We start from the raw sequence: 22,222 nt of genomic DNA, 5'->3' as shown, positions 1-22,222 counted from the left end.
ATCATGTGAGGGAGAAGGAAATAGGTTTATGATGATAGATTTAGATGAGCAAAGGTGGGAGGTGGCCCCAGTGAAGCATAAATGCCAGCAAGGAATGGTTGGGTTGAATGGCCTGTTTTTGCGTCGTATATCCTTTGTAATCCTTGTACAAATTTTTCTAAACTAACAAGAATTTGCTATGGCATTGGAAATAAAAATGCGTACTTTCAGATTACATAATTTCCATAAAAATGAAATATTAAACTATGATGTTGCTTTAAAACCAGGAGGTACTAAGAAGATAATTTTTCACAAATATTGAATCTCGTTAACATGCTATTTTTGTAGGCTAATTACCATGAAACTTTCAGTCACCTTCACAGTGATTAAAAAACCTTTTTACTTTACAAATAGTGTTTAACTGGCCTATACCTGAGCTGCAGCCAAGTTCTCAGCATCCTCCTTTTTGCTTGTTGCAGGAAAGAAAACAATATTGTCGATTGTCTGAATTAACTCTAGTTGGACGACACATTTAATGAGAAGTGCAGCAAACAACTTCTGCTCTGATACTTCTGAAAGAAAAGAATGGTTTATTTCGTCAATCATCATTTATGTTTTTGAACTCATGCAACTGGAAATGCAATCAATAAGTTACTTATAAATGCTGGCTATGTGGATTATTTAACAAAGTGAGCTGTCAAGATATTTTGTAAATAAATAAAGCAGTAATATTTGGCTTAACACAAGTGAATTCTGTGATAATGTGAGCCTTGGTTTAAAATAATTGCAGCTGCATACAGACTGTAAATCAACTGTTATAAAAAAGCTGCCACTGTAGTTTATTAGCTTTAGGGGCATGCAGATTTTGTTACTGTAACCGAGTCAAAGTTATCTTCTCGTCTACCCTCTGGTTCTTCATTTTTATTGCTCATTCCTCAAGTATGAGTCTAAACAGCTGGGCAATTAGACAATTTATTATTGAAAGGTGGCAAGTAACACAGACAGGCTCAGGTGCCTCAGGGAGGTTTCTATGCTCTTTTGCGCACATGGCGGCGCCGACCAGATCGGGTACGCGCCCGCTCCTGCATAAACCTTATGACCGGGGGGGAATGGGAAGCTAAAAGGAAGAAAAATTAGCCCAGGAAAATTACATGCATGCTCTTACAGCAAGTTATGTCACATATTGAAACAGGTTTGGACATATTTTGATTTCAATATCCTGCGAGGAATATATTGTGACATATTTGGAGTACAATTATTTAAATTGGACAGGGAATCCAATATTTAAAATCCTCCAAGTTACATTGTTACAGAGCCTGTTTCTTTTTCCTTGTCAAAAACTTACTTGATGGTGTCTTAGCTTTAGCAGCATCATCACTAACATTGGATACGAGACTAAACTGGCTCTGGCGCCAATCTAAAGGGTTCCTCTCTGCACTGGTCACAGATTGTTGGTCATCACCCTTACTCAAAATGTCCACTGACTTTTGAGAAATAGCATCCTAGAAAGGTAAATAAGTAAACAATTTTAAATAAAATCAGATTTTTACAATAGGGAATCAAAGAAGCTATGTTATTTCAAACTTCAATTTATTACATTCCTATTTTTAACAGTTTTATTTTTATTTCATGTCATGCAACAAGAGTTACTCAGGTCTAAATGCAACTGCTCCTTCTACATACTGATCTTCAATGATTTTATTAGTAAAAAATTGTCATCTCTGAAACAACTGGCAGTGAGTGGTTTTACTGAAAACTGAATGATTTAGTGTTGAGTTTTGCACACTCATGGAAGAACACGAATATTGCTGATTACCTGTGAGATGTTCTCTATGCATATTATGTTGGGTTCCTCTGACACGGATACAGAAACCCAACCCTGTATACATTTTAAAACTTTATGCTTATTACTATTTCTTATTTTTAAACTGGACTTTTCTACTAAACACATATAATTAAGATGGTTGACCCTCCGTCTGGAAATTATCCCCCAGCAGTCTCCAGAACAAACGCATTCTCTTCTCAGTTTCGGGAATGTCACACCTTGTTATGTCTGAGGAGCTTCTAACAGACCACCTGGAACTGCACAGACCAATTTCAAAGGGAGCGACATGAATGTCATTTCCATTTGATAAACCAACCTTGCTAGCAGAGTCCATGGGTCTACTGAGACAATGTCTTCCCAAAGATCCTCAACATGAATAGCCCCCACCAACATGAATAGCCCCCATCCCCCCTGGACTTTTCAACCCATAATGGCTGAGTCATTATCAGTCCTAAAAACAAAGCCAAATTCCAGATGCTGGGTAAACATCCTTTGTTGAAGTCACTTTGGAGAAGGAAGGTCACATGACCCAAGACTCTGGCCTTTTGAGCAGTTTTATATTACTTTTGAGCTTTGCAGCCAGTCTGCTGTTTAACATTCGACTGGCAGGCCACACAGAAGCAAACTCTGTACAGGTTGAACCACCGGCCCATCTAACCTGATTCTACTGGAAGATTTTGCATCATCGCCGACAGAACAGACGCAATCTCTGCATGCCTACTTCAGCTTACGACATCAAAAAGCAAAACTTACAACATCGGTCTCCAGCCAGCCAGCCAGCCATCAAATGCCTATGTGAAAGATTTCCTCATTGCACTCTGACTTTGGGACTCTGGAACTCAAGTGAACCAATATTCAGTTTTTTCCTATGGTCCTGGTACTGTAAACCTCCTTTCCTCTATCCCTCCCTTTACTGTGTGAATGCAGAGTTGGAAGTTACGAAAACTCCTTTTCACAAGTTTTTTTGAAGTGTAAAAATAAACCAACCTTCCGAGTTAATCCTAACTTACGTTTGCTGTGGGGTTACAAGTAAAAATTGGATCACACAAAAACCGAGGCGCTGAGAAACAATATGCCACTGCTTATTCTTAAAAAAAACTAATTCAAAACACCTTCTGTTTATGGACAGGTGGTAACAGGAAAACAGTGCTGTTTGAACTGACCCCCTCCTGTCCGTACCAGAAATTGAGACCTCAAGTCCAGGATGACCCATTCGAATTTGATCAGAGTCCAAATTTAAGACACAAGCCAAATCTGATATAAAAGAGCCAATTGGAAGCTAAAGGGAAAATTTGGTGGCTGGAAAAGCACTGGAAATTACCACAGCAAATTCCTTTCCCCTGACACTAAGAAAATGGCAACTTTCGACACACAGAAGTGGGTGAAACAAGGAGACCTAAATGTCGAGGTATCAGTAGCCCTAAGCACAGAGCAACTGAAAGCTGTAGCTAGGGAGGTAGAGTTGAAATTACCCAGTAAAGTGAAAATAAGTGAACTGATCCAGTTGCCAGTAGAGCATTTGGATCTCGCTTATCCAACAGAGCCAGTTGATGGAGAGCTCAACCCTGACTCAAAATCTCTTTCCCTAGCCAATCTGAGCTGGAAAAGCTCAGGATATAGCTAGAATTTCAGGAGAGAGGAAGAGAAGTTCAGGAGAGAGAAAAAGGGAGAGAGAAGAATTCCCGCTCTGGAAATTGGAAATGGAGTTAGCAGCTCAAAGGGAGAGAGACAGAGAGGCCAAACAGCTGGAAGCTGCAAGGGAAAAGCTCTCTCAATCAGGTAGTAGCCCCTATCTCTCTACCCCAGAACCACTCTGAGGCTCTCAACTATGCTAGATTCATTCCCAAATCTGAAGAGAGTGACTCGGAGTCATTTTTCACCACTTCTGAGAAAGTAGCAGGACAGCTAAAATGGCCATCAGATATCTGGACATTTTTAATTCAAGGACAGCTGTCAAGAAGAGCCCAAGAGGTCTACTCCCTGCTGATTCCCAATGCGTCCTTTATGAACAGACTAGAGCTGCCATCCTAAGTACCTATGACTTAGTCCTGGAGGCATATCACCAGCAATTCCAGAATGCTCCTAAGAAACCCACACAGACCTACATCAAGTTTGAACAGCTGAAGCAAATTGCATTCCACCATGGGATCCTTTCTTCAAAATCCCACGCACCTATGAGGGATTGCATGATTTGATATTGTTGGAGGAATTCAAAAATTGCTTACCCTCCAACCTACTTAGTGGAACAGAGAATCCTCACAACCAAGGATACAGCCGTCACAGCAGACAGCTACGTTCTCACCCACAGGGCAGGACACTCAGGCAGATCTTTTCCAAATAATCCCCATGACCATTGGAAAGAGAAGCAGGGCAACATAGATAGGAAAGGCCCTCCACCCAGAAAAGACACAAATGAGGGTGCGAAAAGCCCTGCTGCAGCCTGAAAGGAGAACATCCAGAGACCAGTGCATACCCATTGTAATATTCCAGATCCCACTGTTGGAGGTTGCGAAGGAAGCCCATGGGTCTAATAGGGCTCCACAGGATTGGTTCCCCTAAGGATGCCCCAGTGGGTAGTGCGGCAGGCACCCTCACTGCAAAAACATACCCCTTGGCAGGCATGGCAATATATATATGTACCTCATCTTCCGACTAGGCACTTTATAGCCTTCCGGACTGAATATTGAGTTCAACAATTTTAGATCATGAACTCTCTCCTCCATCCCCACCCTCTTTCCGATCCCCCTTTTTTCCAATAATTTATATAGATTTTTCTTTTCCCACCTATTTCCATTATTTTTAAATGTATTTCCATCCATTGTTTTATCTTTGCCTTTTAGCCTATTTCGATCCCTTCCCCCCACCCCACCCCCACTAGGGCTATCTGTACCTTTATTATCACATTCCTTAGATAATATCACCAGCTTCAACGCCTCTTTGTCCTTTTGTCTATGACATCTTTTGGTTATCTCCACCTATCACTGGCCCTCTATCCAGCTCTACTTGTCCCGGCCCCCCTTAAACCAGCTTATATTTCACCTCTTTTCTATTTTTCCTTAGTTCTGTTGAAGAGTCATATGGACTTGAAAAGTTAACTGTGTTCCTCTCCGCAGATGCTGTCAGATCTGCTAAGTTTTTCCAGGTATTTTTGTTTTTGTTTTAGGTTTCCAGCATCCACAGTTTTTTACTTTTATCTTATGGCAATATATGTGCCCGAGCCAGACAAACTCCGTGACTGTTTTCAGAGTTTTGTCCTTTCAGGAACAATGTCCCCGTACCCATCACAGGATGTGAGCAAGTCCGTGGTACTGCTCCAGGACACAGAGGCCACTCAATCCTTATAGTTGGAGGGAAACATAAACATACTCCTCGTCCCTGAACTACCAGTAGCAGGAATCGATTTCCCTCCTCAGGAACCATTTGGCTGGCAACAAGTGTTAGTTAGCGCAAAAAAAAGAGGCCAACATCAGCCGGCAGGAATATGCAGGGGTGAAGAGAGCTGAAAGATATTCTGAGGCTCAAAAGGGTGAAATAGAACCCATAATCATCGAACAAGAGCTGCTAAAATTCAACAAGGCCGAAGTTCGGCCAGTATAGTTAAAAGAGGTCCAGAACGGGCCAATAGAATCAGAGCCACAGAATATCTCAGAATTAAAAAGAGACCAGAGAGGTCCCAGAGCAGGGAAAGGGATAGTGAGGGAGATGCCCCACTTAATTGAAGAGCATAAGGGAAGGCAAATTATTAGAACCAGAAAGAAAAAGGTTAAGGAATTGCCTGAAGTATAGCTGGTGGAAGCCTTATTTCCAAATTTAAATAGGGACAAAGGAATTTTCCAAACAGACAAGCCGATAGTGAGATGCCCCACCCAGTTGAAGAGCCACAAGGGAGTACAGCAGGAGTTGAACCTCCATTGATGGCAGAAGTGTTTAACAGGGCATGGAACATGTTAGTGGGGGGGGACGCCACTCCCAAGCCAAAGGTACAGGCTAAGGAGCAAATGATTGACTTAGCCAATAGCTTTTATAGCAAATTTAAATGGGCTCAAGGAAGTTCCCAAATAGAACCTGAGAGTAAGGGTGATGCCTCACTTAGTTGAAAATCAACAAGGAAGTACAGAGGGAGCTGACTATCCACCAGAGGGCAGTAATGTTCCGAAAGACATGGAACAACTAAGAGGAAAATCCATTCCCAAAGCAAAAGAGAAAGCATGGAATAGTAACAATGCATTGCAATGAATCCTAGGTGAAGCCCACTTTGAACCCCTTACTATCCAACTGACTAATGGAGAATTTTCAACAAGGTTGGCCCCGATACCTACCCACTTTAAGGCAGGATCTCAAGGCAACCTGATAAGGTGGTCCACTGCATTTAAAATGACCTGTAAAAGCACACCAGGCTGCATCACAGTAGCCCTATTTGGTACAGATGTGGGTGGGAGAGACCCCTTTCCTAAGGCAACCCCTTTATCATCCGGGTGCAGAAAGGCTGGCCCAGGTGCAGGAGAAGATCAGCTGTCTGTTGCAGTACCAACTCATAGCGCCAAGCAACAGTAACTGGAAGACCCCAGTTGTGCTTGCGCCCAAGCTGGCCAATGATCCAGAATCCCTGAAAAGCCAAAATCGCCTTACACTCCAATCTCCTAGCAATCAGCCTGACCACAGTGCTTGTGTTGAAAAACTGAACCCACAAGTTACCAAGGTGAACAGGGAAGAGTTAAGCTGGACAAGAGCCATTCAACCCTATGATCAAAAGACCTTGCAATCACTGAGTGAGAAACCCAGAATTCCATTACAGATAGCCCAGAGCACCTTGACTGTTATTAACCACCTGGATGCTAACCACTAAGCAAAACCCCAGGCCCTTTAGAAGATGCAAAATCAGGATTTGGACAGACACCGAGTTATGAAAGCTGAGAGGTGAGCTGGCAAGAGTGGACTGGATACAGCCATTAGAAGGAAAAACTGTGTCAACTTAGTAGGAAGCATTCAAAGGTGAGATTCTACAGGCACAGCGTAGACATGTCCCCACAAAGAAAAAGGGTGGTACGGCCAAATCTAGAACTCCCTGGTTATCCAGAAGCATATAGGACAAGATAAAAGAGAAAAAGAAAACTTATGACAGTCACAAAAGACGTAATACTGTAGAAAGCCTAGAGGAGTATAGAAAGTACAGAGGTGAAGTAAAAATGGAAATTAGGAAAGCAAAGAGAGGATATGAAAAAATATTGACAGGTAAAATCAAAGAAAATCCTAAGATGTTTTACCAGTGCATTAAGAGCAAGAGAATGACTAAGGAAACTTAGGGCCTATCAGAGATGTACATGGTAACTTGTGGGTTTATGCAGAAGATGTGGGTAGGGTTCTCAATGAGTACTTTGTCTCTGTTTTCACTAAGGAGAGGGATGATGCAGACATTCTAGTTAAAGAGGAGGAGTATGAAATATTAGATACAATAAGCTTAGTGAGGGAGGAAGTTCTGGAGAGATTGGCATCCTTGAAGGTGGATAAATCACCAGGGCCAGATGGATTGTATCCCAGGCTGTTGAAGGATGCCAGGGAGGAAATAGTGGATGATCTGGGATCATGTTCCAATTGTCACTAGATACAGGCAAGGTCCTAGAGGATTGGAGGTCTGCAAATGTATTATTTATTTGAGGAACCATTATTTTAAAAGGACTCGATGGATAGGCCAGAAAATTATAGGTCAGTCAATCTGACTTCAAATTATTGGAAACAATTCTAAGACAGGATAAACCATCACTTAGAAAGGCACGGGTTGATCAGGGATAGTCAGCATGGTTTTGTTAGAGGAAGATCATGTCTTACTAATTTAATAGAAATTTTTGAGAAAGTAACAAGGAAGATTGATGAGTGCAGCACAGTGGATGTTGTCTACATGGATTTCAGTAAGGCATTTGACAAGGTCCCACATGGCAGACTGGTCAGCAAAGTGAGATCTCATGGAATACAGGGGGATGTGGAAGGTTGGATCCAAAATTGTCTCAATGACAGGAAACAAAGGGTAATGGTCAATGGATGCTTTTGGAAAATGGTTTCCAGTGGTGTTTCACAGGGCTCAGTGTTGGGGCCCTTGCTGTTTGGTGTATCTATTAATGATTTAGATTTAAATGTGGGTGGCACGATTGGGAAATTTGTAGATGACACAAAAATTGGTCATCCAGTTATAGTGAAGAGGATAGCAGTTGACTCTAGAATGATTTCAATGGTTTGGTTGAGTGGGCAGAGAAGTGGCAAATGGAATTCAATCTGGAAAATGTGGGAGGGCAAATAAAACAAGAGAATACTCAATAAACGGGAAGTTATTGAGAGGGGTTGAGGAAGTGAGACCTTGGAGAGCATATCTACAGGTCCTTGAAGGTGGCAGGACAGATGGACAAGGTGGTCAAGAAAGCATATGGAATGCTTTCCTTTATTGGGCAAGGTATTGAATACAAAAGCAGGGAATAATGGAACTATAATAATGTCACCACATTACAGGAAGGACATAATTGCTCTGGAGACAGTGCAGAGGGGATTTACAAAAATGCTGTCAGGAGTTGAAATTTGCAGCTATGAGGAGAGATTGGATAGAGTAAGGTTGTTTTCCTTAAAACAGAGGAGGCTAATGGGTGACCTAATTGAGGTGTACAAAATTATGAGGGGCCTAGATAGGGTAGACAGGAAAGGCTTGTTTCCCCAAGCTGAAGGGTCAATTACCAGGGCTCATAGGTTTAAGGTGATTGGTAGAAGGATTAGAGGGGACATAAGGAAAATCTTTTTTACCCAGAGGATGGTGGGCATCTGAAATTCACTGCCTAAGTTTGTGGTTGAGGCTGAAACGCTCAGCTCATTTATAAGGTACCTGGATCTGCATCTGAATTGCTGTAACCTGCGTGGCTACAGACCAACTGCTAGAAAGTGGGATTAAAATAAGCAGCTACTTTCTTTTTTCTCTTTTTGGCCAGTACAGGCACGATGGGCTGAATAGCCTCTTTCTGCACCGTAACTTTTCTATGGTTCTAAAGAAACAACAGTGCTCTCTGATTACGCATCTGAAGTTTTTTTTTCTGTTCTCAATTTTAAAGCATATTAAGCTGAGATAAGGCAGAGGAGAAAGGTCAGAGAAAAGGATGTGAAAAAGAGAGAAAAAAAACATACGGGTCAGAGGCAATGTCTTCATTTAATGTTATTTGATTTTTTTCTTTAAAAAAGTTGAATTTTGATGTTAACTAATTATGTCTGTCTTTAACAGCTACAAAAGGTTAACGATAATTGCACTGCATGCCCTTGTAGAGGTTTGAATGTCTAACAAAGGCACACCAGTTTCCTTTCTCATTCTAATTTATTTTTATTTTTAAAAAAATGCTTTTTGAAAGAAAATAAGCCTTTTTCAGGGGAAACAGAGAAGTGGAAGGAGAGGAGAAATCGGTTAAGGGTGAAGGGGCCTCTGGTCTCCTGTAACATGCCCTTACACGGAATCAATGAGGGTAGAGAGCATATAGAAGGTTAAAGATGAGATTACCGACAAGGGGCAATAAGCTCAGTAGCAAATTAATTGCCATTTGGCAATGTCGAGGATTTGCAGGGTCAAATGTCCTGTACTGTCAACAGCTAATACTCTTTAATTTAAAGATGAATAACTGATTCCATCATTTGAACAGCATGAATGAATTACTATACTGTAACTCAGTCATTCCTGGCAACTCAGGTCCTGAAGTAGTCCATGTCCATATGCGACAAGACATTCAGGCTTGGGCTGCTAAGTGGTAAGTTACATTCCCACCATGCTAGTGCCAGGCAATGACCATCTCTGACAAGAGACCATCTTCCCTTGACATTCAATGGCATTACCATCGCTGAATCTCCCACTGTCAACTTCTTTGGGATTACCCTTGACCAGAAACTGAACTGGTCCATCCATATAAATGTTGTAGATACAAGAGCAGGCCAGAGGCTGGGAATTCTGTTGCGAGTAACTCACCTCTTGACTCTTCAAAGCCTGTCCACCGTCTAAGTCAGGAGTGTGATGGAATCCTCCCCAATTGTCTACATGAGTGCAGCTCCAACAACACTCAAGAAGCTCATTCAAAACAAAGCAGCCCGCTTGATCGGTACCCCATCCACCACCTTCAACATTCACTCCCTTCACCACCGACACACACTGGTAGCAGTATGTACCAGCTACAAGATGCACTGCAGCAACTCATCAAGGCTCCTTTGACGTCACCTTTCAAGCCCATGACATCTACCACCTAGAAGGACAAGGGCAGCAGATGCATGGGGACACCACCACCTCCAAGTTCCCTTTTTTTGGAAAAATGTACTTTATTCATAAAATATCTGAAAGAACATTACAAAACATTTCAAAATGGCCACCACAAAAAGTGCAATCATATTCAACTTTTCCACATTGATTGTATTGAAGCACCTCATGATCTATGAACATTACAGACATTTCAACAGTGCAATGTTATTCAAGTTATCGACATAGATCATGTTGCCCTCTGAGATGCTTCAATACAATTATGATACATTTAGTATTCACAGCATACATTCCTTGTGAGTCAAACAGCCCAAGGTGTCTATACAATTCCCCGCTCCTTGGTGCACTATGGCTGAAAGATCTTAGACAGCGACCTTTCCCCATTTGCCTTTGCAGCGGCTGCCCCAAGCTTTAGTGCATCCCTCAGCACCTAGTTCTTGAAATATGCCAGTCTGCAACACTCGTTCGGGGACAATCCTTTGCACTGGAAGACCGACATGTTTCGGGCAGACCAAAGAGTGTCTTTCACCGAGTTGATGATCCTCCAGCTGCAGTTGATGTTTGTCTCGGTGTGCATCCCTGGGAACAGCCCAAAGAGCACAGAATCTTGAGTCACAAAACTGCTCGGGATGAACCTTGACAAAAACCACTGCATATCTCTCAAACCTTCTTTGCAAAGGCACATTCCACAAGGAGGTGAACAACAGTCTCTTCCCCACCACAGTCACCTCGAGGGCACCGTGCAGAAGGGGGAGAGACTCCTGGCATGTAGGAAGGATCTGACAGGGAGGACCATTCTCACCACCGGCCAAGCTACCTCCTGGTGCTTGTTGGAAAGTTCTGGCGATGAGGCATTCTGCCAAATGACTTTGACAGTCTGCTCGGGGAACCATCCGACAGGATCCACCATCTCCTTTACCCACAGGGCCTCTAGGACATTATGTGCTGACCACTGCCTGATGGATTTGTGGTCAAAGGTGTTTCTCTGCATACATTTTTCCACCAAGGCCCCTTAGGCAGCACCTTCCAAACCCATGGCCACTACCATCTGGAAGGACAAGGGTAGCAGATAGATGGGAACACCACCAACTCCAAGTTTCCCTCCAAGCCATTCACCGTCCTGACTTGGAACTATATCACCGCTCCTTCACTGTCACTGGGTCAAAGCCCTAGAACACTCTTTCTAACATCACATGGACTGCAGCGGTTCAAGGTGGTGGCTCACCACCACCTCTCAAGGGAAGTTAGAGGAAGGCAATAAATGGTGATCTAGTCAGTGACTCCCACATCCCGTGAAAGAATAGAAAAGATTCTCTTCCATTATCATAAACATGAGTAAAAAAAGAAGTTTGAATAGCTCATTTTTAAAACACACTTGTATTTATATTGCAGCTTTAATGCAGTAAAACATTCCAAGGTGCTTCACAGAGGCATTATCAATCAAAAATTTGACAGTAAGCCACCTAAGATGATATTGGGCTAGATTTTTCTGTCAGCAGTGAAGTAACAGTAATTGCCATTGACCTGAAAGAAAGCTGTCTACAACCCTTTCCTGGTATCAGCTGGAATCTGGCATCAAGTCAAGGGGATCTCAAGCTGTCCAACAAACCGGGAAGTAAAAACCACTGAAGCCCTTCAACTTTTATCTTTTTAACTTTTACAAATAGTGAAATAAATGAACGATTGTGAGGCAAGATCATAAGAAATAGAAGCAGGAGTAGACCGTTTGGCCCATCAAGTCTGCTCCACCATTCGACTGCAGTCTTCATCCCACTTTTCTGCTGGACTCCCTGGACTCCCCTATCAAAAATCTGTAACTCCGACTTGAACATATTCAATGACTCAGCCTCCACTGGTCTCTGGGAAGAGAATTCCAAAAACTAACCACCCTCAGTGAAGAAATTCCTCGACATTTCAGTCTTAAATAGGAGATTGCTTACTCTGAGACTATGACCCCAAGTTCTAGACTCCCCCATGAGAGGCAAGGTCCTCTAAGTATCTACCCTATCAAGCCCCCTCAGAATCTAAGATGTTTCAATAAGAACACCTCTCATTCTTCTAAACTCCAATGAGTACAGGCCCAGCCTGCTCAACATTCCCTCATAAGACAACTCTTTCATCCCAGGAATCAGCACACTGAACCTTCTCTGAATTGCTTCCAATACAAATATATGCCTCCTTAAGTAAGGAGGCCAAAACAGTACAGTATTGCTCTAGTTGCAGTCTCAACAGTTGTTGCAGGACTTCCTTACTTTTATACTCCTTCCCCCTTGCAATAAATGCCAACATTCAATTTGCTCTCAAATTACTTGCTGTACCTGCATGCTAACTTTTTGTGTTTTATGTACAAGGGCACCCAGATCCCTCTGTACTACAGCATTCTACAGTCTCTCTCCATTTAAATAATATTCTACTTTTCCATTCTTCCTGCCAAAGTGGACAATCTCACATTTTCCCACATTATATTCCATCTGCCAAATTTTTGCTCACTCACTTAACCTAGCTGCATTCCTTTGCACTCTTTGTACCCTTCACACAACTTGCTTTTCTGCCTACCTTTGTATCATCATCAAATTTGACTACAATTCAGTCAATCCCTTCATCCAAGTCATTGATATACATCATAAATAGTTAAGGCCCCAGCACTGATCACTATGGCACTCAACTAACGACAGTTTGCCAAACTGAAAATGACCCATTTATCCTGTCCCTCTGTTTCCTGTTAGTTAGCCAATCCTTGATCCATAATATCTCATCCCCAACAATATGTGCTCTTATTTTGTGTAATTACCTACTATGCCTTGGGACATACACATGGGACTAAGGAGTGAAGCTAAAATGGCAAACATTTTAAAATTATTTTAAAGATGTAGAGTATCTTATATTGGAAAAATCTGGCTTTCAAAAAATAAAGTTACTCTTTCAGGGTGAGTGAGGCTTTTTAACAGCAATTATGAACTTAGCATGTTTTAAAAACAGTTACACATTATTCAACAAACTGTAACTTTTTCAAGGGCTTTTACAGTGAAACCACAAGTGAAAGAATGGATATTTTCATCAGTTCAATAATTTCTAATCAATTGCATAGTGGGGGAGATCTTAACAACACACCCTCTCATGAAGAGCTAAACCACTGACAACAACTTCTAGATTTCTGTGCTTAACAGTACATGGGCAGGCTCCAGAAGCTGCTAGTTTCAGAGCAGTAATGACGGCAACAGATTTGCTGCCATTACCACTGCAAAATCTTGGCAAGGGCAAGTAATCAAAAATCAAATAGTCAAAAAGCTTGGTCAAAAAGGTAGATTCTAAGCAGTGTTTAAGTAAAGATAGGTAAAAAGGTGGAGAGGTGTAGTTAGGGGACTCCAGAGCTTAGTGTCTTGGACGCTGAAGGCATGTGCATCAATGGTGGAAAAATTAAAGTTGGGGATGCCCAACAGACCCGAATTTGAGGAGCGTACGTATTTCGGAGGGTTGTAGGGCCGGAGGTTATAAAGATATGGTGAGTGAGGACCTTGAGGGATTTCAAAACAAGGGCTTTAAAATTGAGGCAAAAACAGAAAATTCTGGAAAAGCTCAGCAGGTTTGGCAGCATCTGTGGAGACAGAAAGAGAATTAACAGTCCAAGTGCAATATAACTCTTCTTTGGAACTGTTCCAAATGTGACTCTTGTTTGGAACAGTGCTGAAGAAGAGTCATGGACTTGGACTTGAAATGTTAACTCTGTTTCCCTCTCCACAGACGCTGCCAGACCTGTGGAGTTTTTCCAGCATTTTTTGTTTCGGCTTAAGATTTCCAGCATCTGCAGTATTTTGCTTTTAAAATTGAGGCTTTGTTTAACCAGGAGGCAATGTAGGTCAGTGAGCAAAGGAGTGATCGGTGAACAGGGTTTGCTGCAAGTTAGGACATGGGCATCAGAGCATTGGATGGCCTATAGTTTAGAGGGTTGAAGATGGAAGGTCAGTCAGAAGCCTGTTGGAATAATTAAGTCTAGACATACCAAAGACATGGATGAAGATTTCAGCAGCAGATGAGCTGAGGCAGGGCGGAATCAACTATGTCATGGAGTTGAATGTTGGCAGTCTGTGTGATGGCACAGATATGGGGTCAGAATTGCATCTCAGGGACAAATGTGACACCAGTGAACAGTGAATGAATAAATAAATAAAAAGTCTGGCTCAGCCTCAGACAGATGCTGCAGAGAGCAATGGAATTGGTGGCTAGGGAATAGAACTTGTGGCACGGGCTGAAGGAGAAAATTTCTGTTCATATAGTACTGGATATCAGATAAGCAGTCTGACAATCTAGAGGTAACACAGTGGCTGAGAAAACTGATGGTGAGGCAGAGCTTGGTGTTCTCAGCATAGATGTCCAAACTTGGGACTGTGTGTTTTTGGATGATTGTTGCGAATGCAAAAGGTAAGGCTAAAGCATTCGCAACAATCTTCAGCCAGAAGTGCCGAGTGGATGATCCATCTCAGCCTCTTCCGGAGGTTCCCAGCATCACAGATGCCAGCCTTCAGCCAATTCGATTCACTCCATGTGATATCAAGAAACGGCTGAAGGCACTGGATACTGCAAAGGCTATGGGTCCTGACAACATTCTGGCAATAGTATTGAAGACTTGTGCTCCAGAACTTGCCGCGCCCCTAGCCAAGCTGTTTCAGTACAGCTACAACACTGGTATCTACCCGGTTATGTGGAAAATTGCCCAGGTATGTCCCCTCTACACAAAAAGCAGGACAAATCCAACCCGGCCAATTACCACCCAATCAGTCTACTCTCCATCATCAGTAAAGTAATGGAAGGGGTCCTCAACAATGCTATCAAGCGGCACTTGCTTAGCAATAACCTGCTCACTGATATCCAGTTGGGTTCCGCCAGGGCCACTCAAATCCTGACCTCATTACAGCCTTGGTTCAAACATGGACAAAAGAGCTGAACTCCTGAGGTGAGGTGAGAGTGACTGCCCTTGAAATCAAGGCAGCATTTGACCGAGTGTGGCATCAAGGAGCCCTGGCAAAACTGGAGTCAGTGGGAATCAAGGGGAAAACTCTCCGCGGGTTGGAGTCAGACCTATAACAAAGGAAAATGGTTGTGGTTGTTGGAGGTCAGTCATCTCAGCTCCAGGACATCACTGCAGGAGTTCCTCAGGGTAGTGTCCTAGGCCCAACCATCTTCAGCTGCTTCATCAATGATCTTCCTTCCATCATAAGGTCTGAAGTGGGGATGTTTGCTGATGATTCCACAAGGTTCAGCGCCACTCATGACTCCTCAGATACTGAAGAAGTTCATGTCCAAATGCAGCAAGACCTGGACAATATCCAGGCTTGGGCTGACAAGTGGCAAGTAACATTCGCACCACACAAGTTCAGGCAATGACCATCTCCAACAAGAGAGAATCCAACCATCACCCCTTGATGTTCAATGGCATTACCAACACAGAATCCCCCACTATCAACATCCTGGGGGTTACCATTGACCAGAAACTGAACTGGACTATCCATATAAATACTGTGGCTACAAGAGCAGGTCAGAGGCTAGGAATCGTGCAACGAGTAACTCATCTCCTGACTCCCCAAAGCCTGTCCACCATCTACAAGGCACAAGTCAGGAGTGTGATGGAATACTCCACACTTGCCTGGATGACTGCAGCTCCTATAACACTGAAGAAGCTGGACGCCGTCCTGGACAAAGCAGCCCGCTTGGTTGGCACAGCCACAAACATTCACTCCTTCTACCACCGACGCACAGTAGCAGCAGTGTGTACCACCTACAAGATGCACTGCAGGAATTCACCAAGGCTCCTTAGACAGCACCTTGCAAACCTACGACCACTACCACCTAGAAGGACAAGGGCAGCAGGCAGATGGGAACACCATCGCCTGGAAGTTACCCTCCAAGTCACTCACCATCCTGACTTGGAAATAGATTGCCGTTCCTTCACTGTCACTGGGTCAAAATCCTGGAACTCCTTTCCTAACAGCGCTGTGGGTGTACCTACACCACAAGCAGTTCAAGAAGGCAGCTCACCACCACCTTCTCAAGGGCAACTAGGGATGGGCAATAAATGTTGGCCCAGCCAGCGAAGTCCACATCCTATGAATGAATAAGTAAAAGTCTGGCTCAGCCTCAGGCAGTTGCTGTGGAGAGCAATGGAATTGCTGGCTAGGGAATAGAGCTTGTGGCAGGGACTGAAGGCAAATGTTTCAGTTGAAGAAAATTTCGGTTCATCTAGTACTGGATATCATATAAGCAGTCTGACAATCTAGAGGTAGCACAGAGGTTGAGAAAAATGATGGTGAGGTAGAGCTTGGTGTCGTCAGCATAGATGTCCAAACTTGGGGCTATGTGTTTTTGGATGATGGCACTGAAAACAGCATGTAGATGAGAAATATGAGGGGGGAAAGGATAGATCCATGAGGGACACCAGAGGTAACAGTGTTAGCAGAAGTAGGAAGAGAAGACATTGCAGGTGATTTACTGGCTATGACTGGACAGTCAAGAATGGAACTAGGTGAATGCTGTTCTACCCAACTGGATGACGACGAAGCTCAAGAGTAGAATGATGTTATCTACTGGTTGTAAACAAGTTGAGAAGGACAAGGAAGGATAGTTTCCCATTATCAGAGTAATAATTGATGGCATTTGTGGTTTTGATAAGAACTGTTTCACTACTTGGTAGGAATCAGGTTGGAGGGGTTCAAACAGAGTTCTGGGAAAGATGGGCATGGATTTGGGAGGTAACAGCACGTTCAGGGACATTGGAGAAAAAAGGAAGGTTGGCGATGGGATGATAGTTTGCAAGGATGGAAAAGCTAAGGTTTATTTTTTTTGAGAGGGGCGATGCTGGCCGATTTTAAGGAGAGTGGGACAGTTCTTGAGGAGACAGAACTGTATTAATCTAATACATATATATTAATAAAAAGCATTTTAAATTGACTTTAACACAAAATAACCGCCAGAATTCAAGTATGGAGTTGAAGGCCACATTAATATTTTAAAAACTGGTTGACAGTAACATTCTTTTTGGAATCTCAAGTCAATATGCTAATTGGGGAAATAATGCAATGCATACCAACTGTTTTTCTCCAGCATCAGCTTGTAATGAGGAGTCACTTTCAGAATGTGAGGGTCGCCATGATAACAATCTAAAATGCACAAATTATAGCAAAATTAATTCTGTTGCAACTGAAAAATTGATTTTAAACAATGCTATCAAAACTAAAAGATTCTGTTAATGCAGTCCTCACACAAAATATCCTGCAATATAAACTGGCATTTTAGCAATTCAAATTAGAATTACATCATTTAAATCTAGAATTCAGAACTTAGACAAAAATGCAAATCTGAGCGATGAAATATATCAATTTTCACAATTAAATCACAATGCAATAACATTTGTAAGGTTATAGTGCAGCAAAATTCATTACTATTGTTGCCCATAGAAATGTTACAATTCCTGCAAATCCTTCAGCAAAGTGAAATGCAAATTTGATCTGCTGTTATTTAACATGTCTATCAAAATCAATGAATCATATGATCAAACTGGAGATAAGACTACCACTAAAATTTCATTGATAGAAGTTTTCAAAATCATGAGTGGTCTGGATACAGTAGATAGGGAGAAACTGGTCCCGCTTGTAAATGGAGTGAAAACCAGAGGGCACAATTTTAAAGTGTTTTGCAAAAGAAGCAAATGCGAGGTGAGAAAAAACTTTTTCACACAGCGAGTAGTTAGGGTTTGGAATGCACTGCCCGGAAGTGTGCTGGAGGCAGATTCGACTGAGGCATTCAAGAGGGCATTGGATGATTATTTAAACAGAAACAATGTTACGGGGAAACCATTGATTCTGATTGGTTCTGTTTGGCTCTGCCAGGCTCTGGGGAAAAGGCAGGAGATTGGCACTAAGTTAAAATGCTCAGAGAGCCGGTGCAGACACAATGGGCCCAATGGCCTCTTGCACTGTAAGAATTCTGTGAAAACAACAATTCTGTGATATATATTGCATATAATGCATTATTTTAGAATAGTAACTTTGATCAACAAAGAGATGTCCTATTTGAGATAAAATGCAATATTAGGAGCTCTCCTGACAGTTCAGTGAGTAAATGCACCAGCTGGTATGACATTGAGCCACATAAATAAAGAAGATCCGAAGTCTCAACATTGGGTGTGCTAAGTTAGCCAGCCAATCAGCCAAAGTGACAGAATGGACATTAGCTTTAATATTTCCAGACTAGTAAGGGGGAATCACCACAAAATGAAGTCCTGCAAATAGGTTTTAAAAACTTTATTTGAAGTATACTAACCTCATGCATGTACGCTCTACTCTATCCAACTTATTTTCTCCCTAACTACACCCATTCTCTATCTGAGGGAGGACAACTATCTCCCACGACAACAATAATGTCCATAGTTGGCAGTTAAGAGGCACAACAGAATAACCTAGATGGAAGTTATCTTTTTGATTTGCCTTCAGCTTGTGCAGCAACGAGTGCTTTCTAGCTGCAGTGTCACTCAGATTACAAGCTCAGAGAAAGGAAAAATAAACCTGTGCCCCATTTCTACTCTAATGTTTTGCAGCACCTAGAATTAATCAACTTTGTACTACATAGTTTGCATAATTTGGATTAAATCAGGAAATACATTGTAAACCTTTCAAATTTGGTGAAGGTCAAATACCAACTGCATAAGACTTCATAGCCTATTTCTAACAAACCAAAAAGCTCAATTTACCATTTTGCAAGCAGTAGTTATCAAATGCAATGAGCTGCAGTATTCTGCAAAATTTCAGAAAGCAAAATCTTTTTCTTATATTGGCCCACTTCATAAACTCACCTCTATGATTTGAGTCTATCACCATAACTGGGTTGCATACCAAATTTATACATTAAAGGATAAATCTTATATCCAATGAGTAGCTGAACTAAATAAACCAAGAAAGTACCAGATTCAATCTACAGGCAGAGTGATCTGATCTTAGCTAGTTGGGGGTAGTGGAACTATAATTAACCTCAAAACCTCTGGGTTAGGAACAGGAAAACTGGCTTATGATTTCTATCCAGCAGTCATTACTGAAGTGTACTGATTGCAATGCTGGGCGAGTACAACAATGGGCTTGATTGAGATGCAAACAAGATTGAATAAGCTGCTAACACTGACTGCTGACTTCAAGAATGAATATCTGCTAACTGGCTAATGGACACTGATGCCCCCTGGACAATACTCAGCCAAGATATTGATTCGTTCAGAAGGGGGAAGGGATGTAAACCAGTGAGAAAGAATAAAATCTGTAAAATCAAACATTTAATGTTTTAGCCATTCGAGACTGCACAGCATATTTTCTATTACTAACATATTACTGGAACTTTATTTTGTTAGATAACCTTTAAGCAGTGATACAACGTACTTTAAAATTTAATAATACATTTCCTACAGGATTAACATAAACCACATGACACAGGATGCATTGTAAGGAAAAGTAAAAGTTTTTTCCCCATTAAAGAGGTCTCTTACGCGTGAGGAATTGTGGTCTTGAAGATGTCCAACATACAGTTGCAAGTTTTGTCCCATGTTTCTGGCAAAAACTTTTCCCCATTGAGAATGACAACATTCTCCAGACAATTAGTGCCAGACCGAGCTAGTTGTTCATTATCTGAGAAAAATGAGACTTATTAATAGAATGATTAAAGAAAGATTTTTTTCAACAATTTATGTATGGTTGCACTCATACTACAGCTATGGCATAGGTATAAAGCATTTTGACTATCCCTAGAGCAAAGCATAACAACTCTCCTATAGGAAGTTTAATTTTGTTTTGTTTCACAGCAAGTTCAGGTACTGACTCTGAATTTACACTTCTGTAACTAGGTGCAAGTGATAACATTCCAAGCTGATAGTGCAGCTGCTGTGTAAATTAAGGCTTCAACATAACATTTCTTTTTCAGACCACAAGCAGCCATTCCTCCAGTCTATCATCTATGTACTACTCAGTTTGCATAATTTGGATTAAATCAGGAAATACAGAGTACATCTTTCAAATTTAGTGATGAGCATCTCTCCAGTCTAGATGGTCTATCCCCAAAATTTTTCACAAACTGCATTAATGTTCATCTTTGATCAGCCAGAATAAAGTGAAATTTGAATAACTTCTTCACCCCATCACTAGGAAGAACAACTGCTTTGGTTTTAAGTGACATACTCTTCTCAAGTCAACTTATCTTAGGTTGATAGCCTTTTAAGTCTGCAATTATACAGCTATTTTAATTTTAATTGAAAGTAGAAATGGGTCTGCGTCTATAAAAAATGTACATTATACCTTGGAGATTAGGTCAATCTGATTCCTGTGCAGACAAAATCATCTCCAGCAGAGCAACTCTCATTGCTTGGACTTCACACCTTATGGTGTATAACTTAAGTCTGATGGGGAGTCAGGTTTAAAAAGTACTTCGGTGATTGTTGATCCCATGGAAGTACTGCTGCCCAACTTACCCAACAGAAAAAAAAGTTGCTGATGAAAGCATGTAACATGCAAGTCTGTTAGCAAATATAGAGTTTTCTCCTGGAATTTAAAGTGTGAGGGACAGCTTGTGGTACACCTTCAGAACTTATTGCTTCACACTTCACAGTTATTGGTCTTAAACCATTTAGGTAATTTAACAGCCCAGCATGTCTGGTCATTCTTTTAGTACAGATGTTCAGACACACTTATCATTCCAAATAGACAAATTTTCAATTTATAACTTCAATAATCCATTACATTATAGGTAATGTACAACTCCTGAAATGAAAACTCAAAATCTTAATTTTCCATATATTTTGTATTACAAAAAGGTACTTTCTCTTAGTAGGGGAGATAGCAAAAACTGTACTGTTTGTTAATACTTTTCTCTGTCAATCTTACCTTGCTGCACACACCAATATAATTGTGCAAATATATCATCCAGAAGGACATCATTGAGTACTTCAAAGTACTGAGTGAATACATCACAGATAGCATAAAGTGCATGGTTGCAAGTGGTGGTCATCCACTCAGCTTTCTGAAAAATAAAAATGTTATTATGTTAATATCCCAAACTCTTAATTGACCCCACACCTATTGTACCTTACTATTCATATTGCATAACCTGCCTATTAATGGTTACCTCTATAAAATCACCATTGTAAATTTGAACATTAGTTTTATTGTATATCACGTAAATCCAGTGTCTGATATTTTCAAATGTTTGGATTAACAAATGATGTACAGGGAATCCTATCATCATAAGTGTAAGTGTATCATTTTGTGTGTAAGAGTTATGTCTGTAAGAACGAAGTAAGGTTTGGGGTGACCAGACCTTGGAGAAAAAAGAAATACTACAGCAAAGACTGGAAATTTAGTTTCCTGTTGTCCCTGAGGAAAACAGAAACATCTCAGAGGAAGGCGTGACCTCCACTATGCCAATTTAGAAGAATGAGGTTGTATAAGATCAAACAATGATTGTTAATGCTACAAGTTTACCAGCAATAATCAGAACTAAATAGAGTTTAAACACATCCTGCAAACTTGTTATTGCTAAGTGTTAACTTGCCAGCTACACAAGGAATCTAACCATAAACTAACACAACGGCCTTTGCTGATTATAGCAATTGAATATAATGTCGACATGTTATAAGTAGAGGACAGTGGATGCTAAGTTACTTTAAGACACTTGAATTGCTTTTGTGATGTTGGGTTCACCAACTTCATTAATTAAACACATCTGCTCGAGTACCTTCTAATACGTAGTATTAAAATACTGTTATTGCTGAAAAAAGATACGTCTAAGCTTTTCGTCTTGCATTCATCAGGACTCTTTGCAAGAATACCAATATAAGGGGAAAACAACAATTTATACTGTATGTGAAGAGAGTGCTGATTGGTTAACAAGTGGACTCCAATTAGCAGAGAGGCATTGCCATGGAGAATGCACCAGTTAATGGTGACTGACAGTTAACTGTCATGCATTGTTTGAAATTTAAAGCAGGCAGCTTGACCCAGATTGGTCAAGGCACTGCCCTGAGGAATGAAGCAGCGAATGGCTGTCACTTATTTTGTTTAGTTGAAACAGGCAAAATGTGTGCACATGTTCTTTCTGTCTGCAAAGAACAGGGCCCTGTGTATTAATATATG

The 22,222-nt window shown here is 41.3% G+C and overlaps 1 protein-coding gene across 5 annotated transcripts in view; it reads right to left on the bottom strand.

Moving 5' to 3' along the window:
* The window catches only part of arfgef1 (ADP-ribosylation factor guanine nucleotide-exchange factor 1 (brefeldin A-inhibited)), a 301,506-nt gene that overhangs the window by 48,317 nt on the left and 230,967 nt on the right, over positions 1–22,222 (bottom strand). For all 5 annotated transcript variants that reach the window (XM_078540375.1, XM_078540378.1, XM_078540377.1 and 2 more), the window contains 5 exons: positions 20,975–21,110; positions 19,588–19,726; positions 17,146–17,218; positions 1,325–1,481; positions 412–551 (listed from right to left, as the gene is read on the bottom strand). In XM_078540375.1, the coding sequence (XP_078396501.1) occupies positions 412–551; positions 1,325–1,481; positions 17,146–17,218; positions 19,588–19,726; positions 20,975–21,110 (645 nt within the window). The remainder of the gene's footprint in view (positions 1–411; positions 552–1,324; positions 1,482–17,145; positions 17,219–19,587; positions 19,727–20,974; positions 21,111–22,222) is intronic.

This window comes from Cetorhinus maximus, chromosome 4, assembly GCF_964194155.1.
Source record: "Cetorhinus maximus chromosome 4, sCetMax3.hap1.1, whole genome shotgun sequence".
Lineage (NCBI taxonomy): Eukaryota > Metazoa > Chordata > Chondrichthyes > Lamniformes > Cetorhinidae > Cetorhinus > Cetorhinus maximus.
This window is presented reverse-complemented; position numbering and strand designations above follow the sequence as displayed.